The 12,766-nt window shown below is 44.1% G+C and overlaps 3 protein-coding genes across 3 annotated transcripts; 2 read left to right on the top strand and 1 right to left on the bottom strand.

Annotated features, from left to right (window-relative positions):
* The first annotated feature begins 874 nt into the window (after nt 1-874).
* Nucleotides 875-6,579, top strand: ftsj3 (FtsJ RNA 2'-O-methyltransferase 3). Its single transcript, XM_029000727.1, has 21 exons — nt 875-1,020; nt 1,128-1,233; nt 1,371-1,417; nt 1,515-1,594; nt 1,901-2,000; nt 2,093-2,287; nt 2,371-2,486; nt 2,578-2,682; nt 2,767-2,867; nt 2,963-3,049; nt 3,232-3,384; nt 3,501-3,636; nt 3,730-3,932; nt 4,026-4,134; nt 4,378-4,468; nt 4,541-4,676; nt 4,865-4,959; nt 5,211-5,313; nt 5,589-5,772; nt 5,856-5,950; nt 6,049-6,579. Exons 1-21 carry the CDS (start codon nt 954-956, stop codon nt 6,281-6,283), a joined length of 2,544 nt encoding a protein of 847 aa, XP_028856560.1. The 5' UTR covers nt 875-953; the 3' UTR covers nt 6,284-6,579.
* Nucleotides 6,580-7,865: 1,286 nt separating this feature from the next.
* lim2.2 (lens intrinsic membrane protein 2.2) lies at nt 7,866-10,679 on the top strand. The gene is made up of 5 exons (XM_029000792.1): nt 7,866-7,959; nt 8,627-8,834; nt 9,166-9,306; nt 9,780-9,914; nt 10,466-10,679. Exons 2-5 carry the CDS (start codon nt 8,657-8,659, stop codon nt 10,534-10,536), a joined length of 525 nt encoding a protein of 174 aa, XP_028856625.1. The 5' UTR covers nt 7,866-7,959; nt 8,627-8,656; the 3' UTR covers nt 10,537-10,679.
* On the bottom strand, nt 9,157-12,480 carry LOC114802118 (G-protein coupled receptor 35-like). The gene has a single exon (XM_029000791.1). It carries the CDS (start codon nt 12,475-12,477, stop codon nt 11,614-11,616), a length of 864 nt encoding a protein of 287 aa, XP_028856624.1. The 5' UTR covers nt 12,478-12,480; the 3' UTR covers nt 9,157-11,613.
* Nucleotides 12,481-12,766: the final 286 nt, after the last annotated feature.

The raw sequence follows: 12,766 nt of genomic DNA, 5'->3' as shown, positions 1-12,766 counted from the left end.
TAGAAACACGGAGCGAATGCGGGGTAGCGCTGCTTTTAAATGAATGAAAGTCTATCAGGGCCAAGGTGGAATACAGAATTGAAGGAACATTACCCGGCGAATTTGAGAAGCAAATATTTTTTTGTCTTGGTTCGTTTCAAATGTCTGACGTGTATTTATGACAGAGTCGCGAATATATAAATATAGAAGGGGGTTTTGAAAACAGCATAATTTTATGTTCAAAATTATGCATTTATGTATTTTTTCATTCGTAATAAATGCAAACTACACTCCTACTATAAGAAGAACAACGCAAATTTAAAGACCACACAATAGGCCAACAATGTTATTTGAAAGACCCTGGCAGTCTTCATAAGTCCTGTTACCACTCGTACATTTATATTTACTCCTTTATCCAAAGCAACAGGCTGTATGGATTTGTAGAGAACTACAGACAATGAACTGAACATGATGCTTTTTTCAGACGAGGAAAAAAATGGAATTTATTATATTTAATATGAAAGATGAACATCCATTTACCTGCTTATTTGGGGAAAAAATAACTATAAACAGGGCAGGTCCATACACACAAGCATCTTGTATAGATTTGTCAAGTTCTATGGACAATAAACCCACCAACCGCCTGCGTCTATAACATTGTCTAAAAAAAGAACTTTAGACAATGAGCTAACTATACAATGCATACAGGTGCCATAACAGCTGTGCTTTTCCTACAAAGTCCGGCTTCTTCTTTCGTACCGTCAAAGAAGCGTGGTTGAGTGAGCTTGGAACCCCCTCCAAATATGGCGGCGGTATTGACGCAGGATAGGCTGAAAACGCCTCTTCCCGTACCATAGAAGAAGCGCGATGACGTCATGTCTGTGCGTCAGTAAAAATACACGTGTTGTGTTTTCGGAATCGGTGCTTGGTGGAGTCGTTGTTGAACATCGGACACATTTAGTACTTTATTAAAAATGGGCAAAAAACTAAAGGTCGGAAAGACCCGAAAAGATAAATTTTACCATTTGGCAAAAGAAACGGGTAAGTAACGCTAAATGCTAACCGTAGCCAAACTTCAGCCGTGTATCTTTTAGAGTGTAGCATGGCATAAGACATTGTATATTAAAATGTAATTTACTTTATCTCAGGTTATAGATCCCGTTCCTCCTTTAAGCTAATTCAGCTTAACCGTAAGTTCCAGTTCCTGCAGAAAGCCAGGGCCTTGGTGGACCTTTGTGCGGCCCCCGGTGGTTGGTGAGTACTGAGAAACACCGGCGTTTGGCTTCGTTATCGGTTAAACCAGCCGTGACGCGTTTTCGGCATGTGGTCTGTTAGAGACGCGTGGCTTGGTCGTCATGTTTAAATTTGCACACGTCTGCTCGTTACCACAGGTTGCAAGTGGCGTCCAAGTTCATGCCCGTGTCCAGTCTTATAATCGGTAAGATGAGCTTGACGCCCTCTGCTGGCGATATTACGTCAGTGCCGTTAACATGAAGATGAATGAGAATCATCATCTTCTGTCTCACTGTACTCAGGTGTTGACCTGGTCCCCATCAAGCCCATCCCCAATGTTGTGGCCCTGCAGGAGGACATCACTACTGAAAAGTGCAGACAGGTAAGGGTGATGACGGTCGTATGGCCTACAGTCGTTTTGTGTGAAAGAAAAGAAAGTGAAGTGATTGTCACATGTGATACACAGCAGCACAGCACATGGTGCACACAGTGAAATTTGTCCTCTGCATTTATCCCATCACCCTGAGTGAGCAGTGGGAGCAGTGTGTGGGGACGGTGCTTTGCTCAGTGGCACCTCAGTGGTACCTTGGCGGGTCGGCAACCTTCTGATTACGGGGCCGCTTCCTTAACCGCTAGGCCACCACTGTGTGGGCCCTAGCAAACTGACATTATATTTCTTCTTCACCAGGCTCTAAGAAAAGAGCTGCAGACCTGGAAGGTTGATGTTGTGCTTAATGATGGGGCTCCGAATGTTGGTGCTAACTGGCAGCATGATGCCTTCTCTCAGGGTAAGTTTTAGGTTTCTGGATTTCGTTTGTGTATTTGATCATCTTTCAGCACTAATGCATAACACCTAAAATCGATGTTATTCATTTCTCAGCTCACTTGACTCTGATGGCCCTGAAGCTGGCCTGTGAGTTTCTGACCAAAGGTGGAACGTTCGTCACAAAAGTCTTCCGCTCAAAGGACTACCAGCCCCTCATCTGGATTTTCCAACAGTTCTTCAAGAAAGTCCAGGCCACTAAGCCTCAGGCCTCCCGTAATGAATCGGCTGAGATCTTCGTGATCTGTCAGGGTGGGTGATGTTGTCTCTGCGCTGCTTTATGTTCACTCTCGTTGCAGAAATTTGGTAGCTGATCTCTCTTTCTTCTTCTCCAGGCTTTTTGGCTCCAGACAAAATTGACAATAAGTTCTTTGACCCCAAACATGCATTCAAAGAGGTTGAGGTTCAAGTGAAGACTGTGAAAGAACTTGTTTCCGTGAAGAAGCCGAAGGTTTGTGGTTTTTGTATGGAAACACAGGTTCTACTGAACTGACGAAGAACTTCTAATGGACTTCTAAATGCCACTTATTTCTTTTTTCCAGGCTGAAGGCTACAATGATGGGGATTTGACCCTATATCACAGCTTCACGGTCACATCATTCCTACGAGCCGAGAACCCTGTGGATTTTCTGAGCAAAGCCAGTGAGGTGAGGCCTTTGTGGTTGTGAAGCATTAAATTAACTGCATACACTGTTTTCATGTTGATGCTTATACCGTTTTTCTGTCTGTAGATAACTTTTGATAACGATGAGCTCGCAATGCATCCTGCTACCTCCAAAGAGATTAAGGAATGTTGCACAGACATCAAGGTTCTTGGTAGAAAGGAACTCCGGTAAGCTGTAGTCATTTTTGGTTTGGATTTATGTCAATCCATAATTACATGGCTAACTGTTTAATTAACTGGCTGCAATGTCTATGCTCATTTAGACTGCTGCTCTCATGGAGGTCAAAGTTACGTAGGTTTTTGGCCAAAAAACTGCGGGACGAGGCCAAACAGATGGGCCATGAGATCAGGTACCTGCCTTCATACCCTTTGTCTGTGGACAGAGCAGTAAAATCACATTCTTTGCATTAGTAAATACATTTCTCATTTGTAATATTGTAATGTATACATGGAATGTTAACTCCATGGCACAGTGTTTCTGGAGATTATGATCTCTGACTGATCTTCAAATCTCCTCACTGGCTCATTTCAGCCTAGACTCTGATGATGAAAGTGATGCTGAGGAGCAGGAGAGCAAAAAGGAGGCTACGGAGAAGGTCGACGGGAAGGAGGAAGATGCTGATGAGGAGGAGATAGAGAAGAAGCTGGCTGAGCTCAAGGCTGAAGAGGTGGCCGAACTGAAACGGTGAGGCCACGCCTTGTTACAGCCTTCACTCCCGTTTCCCATATACATTTTTTTTATGACTGCATGTGTATGTGTGTGTGATTGAATGGTACTGGATGTTTTGTGTGTGATTGCAGTAAAAAGAAGAAGCTGCTGAAAGAAAGGCGAAAGCAGAGAGAGAGGGTGGAGCTGAAGATGGACCTGCCTGGAGTCTCCATCGCCGATGGCACAGACTCCTCCATGTTTTCCCTGAGCACCATTAAAAAAGCTAAGGTAATGTCTGCACTCTGAATCTCGATGGACTGAGTTGGGTGAAGGCTCTAGGCCTGCAGCCTAGTTTAACTGGAGCCTTCTGTTCGACTTCAGGCTCTGTGTGAGATCACAGGAGGGGACATGAAGGCAGCTGATGCTGTACTGAAGGAGAATGAGGATGGCGAGGAGGACCTGTACTTCTCAGATGAAAACGATGATGACGACAAAATCTCCCTTGCTTCTGACCTCGCCTCAGACGACATGGAGGAAATTGAGAAGAAGGAGAAAGAAATGGAGGAAAAGAAACCAAAGAAAAAGTAACCAGTGATTTACCTTGTTGCTGAATTTATGAAACTGATTGCAGAAGTCTGGTTTATTTCTTCTAAAATGTTGTACATTTGCTGTTCCAGAGTGACATTCACTGCTGAAGAGGATGAAGGACAGGGCAATGAACTGCTGGTCGACCTGGAGGGGAAGGATGAGAAGAGAGAACACATGACGAGTATGTGGTTCAGCAAGGTCAGTTTGTGGTCGAACTGCGAGAATTGTGATATTTACTCTGCTTCTTCCTCGCTAAGTTTAGACCGACTTATTTAGTCAGTATAGGAATAGAGCATCAAATAAATTATTTCATTGATGGTGACGCCAAAGCATGTTGTAAGTAACTCTGGATAAGTGCGTCTGCCAAATGCCACAAATGTAGATGTAAATAAGTGTCTGAACTGCTGCGAACTTATTTTATCTATTTATTTTGCTGTATAGGGGATTTTTGCTGAACTCAACCTGGATGGGGACTCCGATGCAGTGCGGGAGATCAGACAGACACAGATACTTCAGAGCAAAGGGACTGCAGGTAGTAGCGCAGCAGAGAGATCACAGATGGAGTGTAAACATGGGCGTGCTGATAACTTGGCTGTTTATGCAGCGAGGGGCAAGAAGAGAAAAGCTGAAGATGATGGTGGCCCTGCTGCACAAGGAGGGGCAGCAGGAGTGGAAACTGTTGCTGCAGAAAAGGGGGAGGAGGCTGACAGTGACTCGGACACAAGCAGTGATGATGAGGGGTGAGATTTAAAAACCACAAATGTAATATCTGTGTTTTTTTTTTTTTTTATTCTATTGTTCCAAAGCTTATCATCTAATCATTGCCTAGTTAGAACCACGTGGAACATTGGCTGTCATGTTATGTTATTTGATTAAAGTGATTGTCATTGTGACAATATCAGCTAACATTGTTCCTGTCGACTCACAGAGATATTGCTGAATTGAAGAGGGCATCAGGGTCCGGAGACGTCCTAGGAGAAGGGGACGATGATGACTTTCAAGTTGTGCCAGTGGAAAGCACAAGTGAGTAAAACTCTGGGGTTGTGGTGAGTGAAGTGTAAATGAATCCAGTGTTAACAGTAACATTGCAGCGTTGCCCATTGCACACTCTTGCTAGTCCCTCTCAGAGTAGCTTCTTGTGTCCAGAGAGATTCCAAGGCTGAGGGGTGTCATCTGTAAAGCCACTTGACACATACCATATGTGCTATTAAAAAAAAAAGTTGTTGTAAATTTTGTGCTGCTGCATGATGCGCTTTTATCACTTTTCTTTTCAGGTAAGAAGGCTCGTATTTTGGATCCTGAAGGGCTGGCACTTGGTGCTCATCTTGCAACATCCAAAAAGAGACACAGAGACTTGATCGATGACTCCTTCCACAGGTATTTATTTACTTAATCTTTTCCCCTTCATAACAGTACTATTCCTATAGTGGCATATTGTCATCGTGCTCACATGTTACTTACACATGAATTTTATTACATTTCTATGAATGATTATGGAAGGTCCTTCTTTTTCCACTCTGTTATTTTGATGGTGACTGATTCTGATTGGTTAATCCTGTATATGTAGAATATGTAAGAGATGGAGGAAAATCTGTCCTGCCATCTCCAATATTTTCTTCTATTCCTAAATGATTACTTTCGTTCACTCTCAGGTACGCAAGTTCCCAGGAGCAGTCAGACATTCCCGCCTGGTTTGTAGATGACGAGAAGAAACACCGGAAGAAGCCAGTGCCTGTTACCCGGCAAATGGTGGATGAGTACAAGGAGCGCTGGAAGGAAATTAACGCCCGACCAATCAAGAAAGTGGCCGAGGCCAAGGCTCGCAAAAAGAGAAGGGTAAGTTGGGGGACAGGGAGACGATCGGAGCGCACAAACTAAATAGAGCAGCTGTCTGATGTTGACCTCTGACCGCCTGGCAGATGCTGAAGAAGATGGAGCAGGCCAAGAAGAAGGCTGAGGCTGTGGTCAACACTGTGGACATCTCCGAGAGGGAGAAGATGGCACAACTCAAAAGGTCAAGAAGTGTGCCTGCGTTCGGAATGAACCTTGAGCCGCAGCTCATTCTCACGTGTTTATTTGATTCTCACATTTGATCCATTTCTTTCCCTACAGCATCTATAAGAAGGCCGGAGTGCGGAAGGAGAAGAAGGAGGTCACTTACGTTGTGGCCAAGAAGGGTGCAGGTCGCAATATTCGGCGGCCGGCGGGAGTGAAGGGGGTGTTCCGTGTGGTGGACTCCAGGATGAAGAAGGACAAGAAGGGCCAGCAGAGGAAGGAGCAGAGGGGCCGTAGTGCAAAGGGTGGGAAAGCGTCACGTGGGGGCAGAGGACAGCCAAACAGGAAGTGAGCTCCAGAACAAGAAACTGAATGATCTTATCACCGCCTAAGTGGTTCAAGTGAGATTTACATGTTGGATATACCCATGATGCTTTGTGGGTAATGTGACCTATTTGCCCTCTCCTGCTGCCCTGCTGTATTGGTAAATTCTTTTTGTCATATGAAAAAAAAAAAAACCTGCATTCGTCAAAATGAAAGAAGTTTCATGTTGTCAGACCTTTTGGTTTTATGTACAGTCACATGACCCTGTCTACACAACAAGAACTACAATAAACAAAGCCTAAGATGGGGTTTTATACATACAGATATTTATGCCATTTATTTACAGTCAAACATGATTCTTTCACTGGTTCATAAAATGGAATAAAGGGTGGTTCCCTTCCCCTCCCTCGATTTTTGCAACTCTGCATTGCATTATGGGTAAAACAGTAATAGTGGTTTAGTACTGTACTGTGTCTGAAACAGCCACAAACTGCAGAAAGAATCAAAACACAATTTTATTTATAACACATTACTATTTTTTTAATAGTACGTTGTGGGTGTGATGTGATTTTTACAATCAAAAGGTAAAAAAATATGAACATGGAATGAACCATGGTATGGTTGCTGTCTTATGTCATAACCCCACTCACCACCAGCATGGTAATGTTGTGAAACACCATTAAAAAGATGCTTGCTCTTTCAAACATGGAATTAAAAAATACAGCTTATGCGTTTCTGCATCATATCAGTGTTTTTAAATACAAAATTTGCACAGTAGACATGTGTAAAAATACAACTAAAAAGGAAGCTTTTCTAACTGTTTGAGAATCTTCTCTTGGAAAAATTACTGCAGTGTAATGTGTATTGCACCAACTCTGATTTTGTGTTATGGGGCGGTTTTATGTATTATGCACTTCATTTTATTTTATCACGTGTGAGTGATGGTCTGTGCAGTGCTCCATATAGTGAACAAGAGGATGTTTTGGGTGAAGATTATGATGTCCTGCTGCCTTTTAATGACATACAACTGGCCTTAATGTAAATAAGAGGTGGCTGGTCTCGGTGGAATGTAGTCGGTTTGTAAAAGAAACGTGCATGAATCTGCATAATCCGAGCTGGGGCGCTGAAATGTCCTAGAATCGTTTTTTGACCGTCCATCCTTCCATTGGTTTGCATGATGACTCAGGCTGGCATTGTTCAGGGGAGCTGATCTGGGCAGGACCTGGACCCGACTCACCCGAACTGTGCACCAGGCTGGGCTTGTTGGGCCTGCGCAGGGTTTGAGGCCAATCCCATCCTGCGTCCCTCCCCTCCACCCCCTGACCCCCAAAAAAGCCTCATGATGAAGGGCTTTGCCAGGACTGATCGGCAACTTTTCCCCTTTTCCTAAATCGGGAGAACAGGGAGGAAGCGAGGGTCCATGCAAAAGAGCAGAGTTTGCCAAAGGGACCGTGAAGGCACTGGCTGGAGATGGAGAGACGAGGAAAGGATAAAGAGTGGAGTGATTGTGAGGGATGGAGAGACAGGGGGAGGGCAGACCAAACAAGAGAGAGAGAGAGGGGATTACCTCACACCTCACATGTTGTGCTCGATCATTCCCTCCATTGTGGCAGGAACAATGACGGCCGGCCGTAGTTGGTTTAAAAAGGATAGAAAGTTGCGGAGAGGCAGCAACCCTCACGAGAGACAGCAACCAGCAGCCAGGTATTTAAAACTCGGAACACCAACCGTGCACCAGGTACCTCAGGGACTAGCTCAGAAGCTCTAGATTCTGCCGCAACGGAAACCGTACCGAGAAAAATTATTCGTGAAGGGTGTTAGAATCAAACATTTTACCGTTCATGAAGGCCGTGGCTCGTCAAAAAACAAAGGCCTGACTTGTTCTCCCGCAGCACTCGCGTCCATTTGGTCGCTGCAGGGCTCCTCCAAGGTTCCATGGTGAATCGTGCTCTTATTTATCAGATGAATGTTGGATTGTGATCTGCTCGTGCAGCGCCTGCCTGAACACCATGGGTCCGGCGTGGGGGGGGTTGGTCAGCAGCAGGCCGGTAGTTTGGCGCGTGTGGAGAATGTGCTGATGTAGACTTTGCAGTGTGGACAGTTCACATTCATTAGCTTCATCGAGGGAGGGGGAAAAGGCATTAATTCATTGCGCTGGACTTCTGTTCAGTAAGTACCCACCAAGTTTTCTTCATAAGTAAAATCGAACAGAATCATGTTCTGCAGCGTTTTATGCAATATATACATTAGTATTGTGTATATTTGTGCCATTGTTTGGAGGCCGTTTATGTTTGTTATATTACAGCAATATTTTATTGGTGTATAAAAAAATTAGTAATTTAGATGCTGTTGTTGGAACATTTATTGTCAGGAGGACTGTGCTGTCCCAGGTCTCTCCTTGATGCTGTACACTTTTGCGGGCGGGGGCACACTGTGTGGTGTGGCTGCCCTTGTGCTACTCATCGTCTCCACGGCGACCGACTTTTGGATGCAATATCGGTATTCGGGAAACGCAGCCAGCCAAGGGCTCTGGAGGTTCTGCATCAATCATAAGTGCCATGCACACACCCTGACCGTGGGTGAGTAGGGCAGTGCACAGTGTGGAATGGCTATTAATTATCTTTTTCTTAAAAAATGTACAGTTCAAAATATAATGATACAAGTTTATGAATATATCACATTAACATACAGAGACAAACACAAACATTTCACAATAACACAATATTTTGATAAAATACTTACTTATAAAAGCAACAACAAGCCAAATGCTTAATAAAAACCAACAAGAAATGTTCCTGTTTTTTTTTTTTTTACATTAATCTGTGTACATTTATATTTACTGGTCAAAAGCATTGGATTCCAAAATGGATGACAAAAAAAAAGCTTAATGTTCATGGTTGCTCTGCACAGCATTCTGGGATGCCACTCGTGCCTTCATGCTGTTGGCAATCCTGAGCTGTTTTGCCGGGGTGGTGCTGGGCCTCAGCGCTTTCACCAATGGGACCAAAACCCGGCGGGTGAGGACAGGAGGGATCGCCCTGCTGCTGTCAGGTGAGCGACCGTATGCATTAAAACGTATGGCATTCCTCAGACGCCTTTATCCAGAGCGACTTACAGTCAGTAGTTTGTTACTCAGGAACACAATGCTAGTAAGTGGGGTTTGAACCTATGACTTCCTTATCTTCCGGTTCATAGGCGAGTGTGTTACTAGGCTACTAACACGCCATCCCAGCTCATCCACAGGCTGCCACGCGATCCCACACACTGAGATGAATGCGGGCAGACGCCAGAACTAAATTCACTAATCCCAATGAGTATATACTAAACACAATATATACGTGCACCATTTCACGCTGTATTTCTGTTCATAACCAACACCAGAGTCCGTATTTTATTCACCCTCACAATCCCCAGCGTTAACATCCGAATAAGAACAGTATGTAACTGTATAAGAAGCAACTAATACTAATACACGTGAATACACAACCTACACACTTTCACAATGTTTCTGTTTCATGCCGCAGGATTCCTTGCACTGTTAGCGTTGGCAATCTACACCGGAGTGACGGTTAACTTCTTCGGCAAGCGATATATTGACTGGCGCTTCTCCTGGTCCTACATATTGGGCTGGATTGCCATCATATTGGCCCTTGCAGCTGGTAAACACATTTTGCTTGGAATCGTCAGTTCATTTACAGCATTAGATTTTTCTGGGCTACTTTGCTCTGCACAACAGGTTCTCCCATTCAAACAGTCCCCATATTCTCAATTCCACTGTTTATTAATTTGGCAAATGGGTAAACTAGGTGAAACCGGCTGTTCCGAAGCAGGGTCGCGGACCCAGAACATTGGGTTTGGGGTGGAGATACGCACAAGGTGGAGCACCAGCCCACCGCAGGCGACACAAAACATTCGCTGACACATTCATACTCAGAGTCACCAACACACCTACATGTGGGTGAAAACCAGAGCACCCGGAGAAAACCCATGCCAACATGTGGAGAACATTCAAACTGAGGCCACATCAACAACCAGCGGCACCGCCCACAAAAAGTTGATCATTTTATGAAGACGCAATTATCTCAGGCTCACAGCCGATGGAATGCTGAAGTGCCTCAAGTGCCGTTCACACCCAAACAACCTCAAACTAATCTCGCTGGAAGCATCAGTGTTTTGAAATAAAATGTCCCACTTGTCCCACTTCCCTCAGGTGTGCTGCAGCTCTGCGCGTATCAGAGGAACGTTGCAGAACCAGCACCTCCCAATGCCTCAGAAAGCTGAACGTGAAACGGCAAACAACGATCCTGTGTCCCTCCGATGGCATGCTGTCATGGGGAATGAGACTCACATATTGGAAATGGTCTTAAAAGCTACTGCTATGAGTTGTCCAAAAAAGCTGTATGAAATAAAACAGGTATTTTAGACTCTCGTGTCCAATTGTTGAAAATCACATCATATTTTACAGCATATATGCACATTTTTCACAGGTATGGGAGTTTCATCGACTGCATTCGTCCCCCTTCTTTTTGATAAGGAAATTAGACTAAAGCTGCAGCTGGCGTGTGTGTGGACTTCATGGGTCAAGTTTCCTCGCTCATGGATTTAACCTAGTCCTAGGCTAAACGAGACCTTTAGTCAAATTCTCAATTTTTTGTCTAAAACTAGGCTTAATCCAAGAACATTATCATAGATTAATACATGATCACTCCTACTACTACCACTATTATTATAGTATATCATAAACCATATATAGGGTTATTTTGCTGCTGTGCTTCTATTATTATCATATCATATCACTAGTACTACCATTATACTATCTAACATTATACTATGTATATACTATATACTAAATACATTCATACACTGATATATTGCCATATTGCTGCTACTTGTCTGCCTGGTGTGTCTAGTTTGCCTGCGCTATATTATGGGTCGGTCATGTTTTGTCTTGTGTGTTATTCCATTTGCACTATTTCTTTTTGCACACTGTGAATCCCCGAAGCGTCACAATCTTGTCTCTCTGTGTACTTGTGTATGGTGAGATGACAATTAAGTTGACTTTGACTTTGCCTGTTCATGGATTAAACCTAGTCCTAGACTAAACTCTCTAAATTTTTTTTAGTCTAACACTAGGCTTAATCCATGATGACCCCACATGATTACAGTGGCGATAGGAATGGTTGTACCTGCTGACTACCTGGCCATTGGTTGCAGATTTATGGGCCACACACTCATGTTTTCATTTTTTGCTGCATTTTAGTAGTAGAGAGCAACAGGAGAACAAAACAAAGTGAATGAATTATCTGTCCGATTTCAGGAATTCCTCATATTCAGGATTTTGATCAGCGAGTGAGAAAATCAGATGACTCCGGTGACGCAGCAGAGGTCCTTCACAGACCTCCTGTTGTTCTTGGCCATGAAATAATAGCTTATTGCATCCAAGCAGCAGTTTGTATTTGACATGGTTAGTGCGACGTGGACAAGGTTGTGCGCAACTTGGGTGAGGTGGCAGTCTGCAGGCCAGAATTCCTCGGCCACATACTTGAACAGAAACCCAAAGTGAAACGGCAAAAAGCAAACAATAAAAGTAACCAGGTTTGCGCCAATGATGTTGATGGACTGGGCGTGGCCAGTCTGACCCTGCACTCTGCCTTTCCTGGACAAGGTGTACAGCACCTGTGCATAGCAGCACGTGATGATAATGAGTGGGATTAGGTAGCCGACGACAATGATGATGCTGATGAAATGGGCTGGCAGTGGCTTCTCCCTGTTCTTCTGGAAGCATCTGACTTGTTGGTTGTTTTCCGGATCTTCTGGGTACTGAGTAATGTGGAGTGCGGCACTCAGAGAACAAATCACTAACCAGATCAGCACACACACCACAAGGGCCTTTCTTGGGGACATGAAGGATTTGGCCCTGAAGGGATACTTCACGGCCATGCAGCGTAAGAGGCTAATAGCCGTCGCGATATAGATGCTAACATACGTGTTCACGTAAAAAGTCGACACCAGAACGAAGCAGGACTCTGCTGGAAGACTCCAGGTGTGGCTGTAGGAATACATCTTGATGGGCATGACCAGAACAACACATAGGTCTGCGAAGGCCATGTTGGTGAGGTACACCTTCATGTCGTTCCACTCTTTCCACTGGCGGAAAAACAGCACCAGAATGGTGATGTTGCACAAGAATCCCAAGATGCAGGTGGGTATGGAGACGGCCATGAAGAACACTTGGACTCCCTCAGTTATATTTGGAGTACAGTTGTTCATTGTTGATCTGTAAAAAGCGACAAAGCAATTTTTCTTATTATTACAATATAACAAATTAGGCCTGCAGGATTTGGGGAAAAAATACATATTGCAATTATTGAGATCAATATTGCGATATGCGATTGCGATATGATAAAGGACACTTGCTTGTATATCAATGAAAAGTTGCACCCCTAGGTCATCCTTCTCACTGATGGGTAGAGTTGATTTCTGGTGGCTCGTGAATTGTGTCCCGCAACAG

Source organism: Denticeps clupeoides, chromosome 13 (genome assembly GCF_900700375.1).
Source record: "Denticeps clupeoides chromosome 13, fDenClu1.1, whole genome shotgun sequence".
Lineage (NCBI taxonomy): Eukaryota > Metazoa > Chordata > Actinopteri > Clupeiformes > Denticipitidae > Denticeps > Denticeps clupeoides.
The sequence above is the reverse complement of the archived record's forward strand: the minus strand, read 5'-3'. Positions and strand labels throughout refer to the sequence as shown.

Bases quoted from the DNA above. Each gene is read 5' to 3' on its own strand.
- ftsj3 (XM_029000727.1), top strand. From the start codon at position 954: ATGGGCAAAAAACTAAAGGTCGGAAAGACCCGAAAAGATAAATTTTAC. The intron at 4,135-4,377 runs GTCAGTTTGTGG...TTTGCTGTATAG, and splicing joins CGAGTATGTGGTTCAGCAAG to GGGATTTTTGCTGAACTCAA. The intron at 5,951-6,048 runs GTCAAGAAGTGT...CTTTCCCTACAG, and splicing joins AAGATGGCACAACTCAAAAG to CATCTATAAGAAGGCCGGAG.
- lim2.2 (XM_029000792.1), top strand. From the start codon at position 8,657: ATGCTGTACACTTTTGCGGGCGGGGGCACACTGTGTGGTGTGGCTGCC. The intron at 8,835-9,165 runs GTGAGTAGGGCA...TGCTCTGCACAG, and splicing joins TGCACACACCCTGACCGTGG to CATTCTGGGATGCCACTCGT. The intron at 9,915-10,465 runs GTAAACACATTT...CACTTCCCTCAG, and splicing joins CATATTGGCCCTTGCAGCTG to GTGTGCTGCAGCTCTGCGCG.
- LOC114802118 (XM_029000791.1), bottom strand. From the start codon at position 12,477: ATGGCCGTCTCCATACCCACCTGCATCTTGGGATTCTTGTGCAACATC.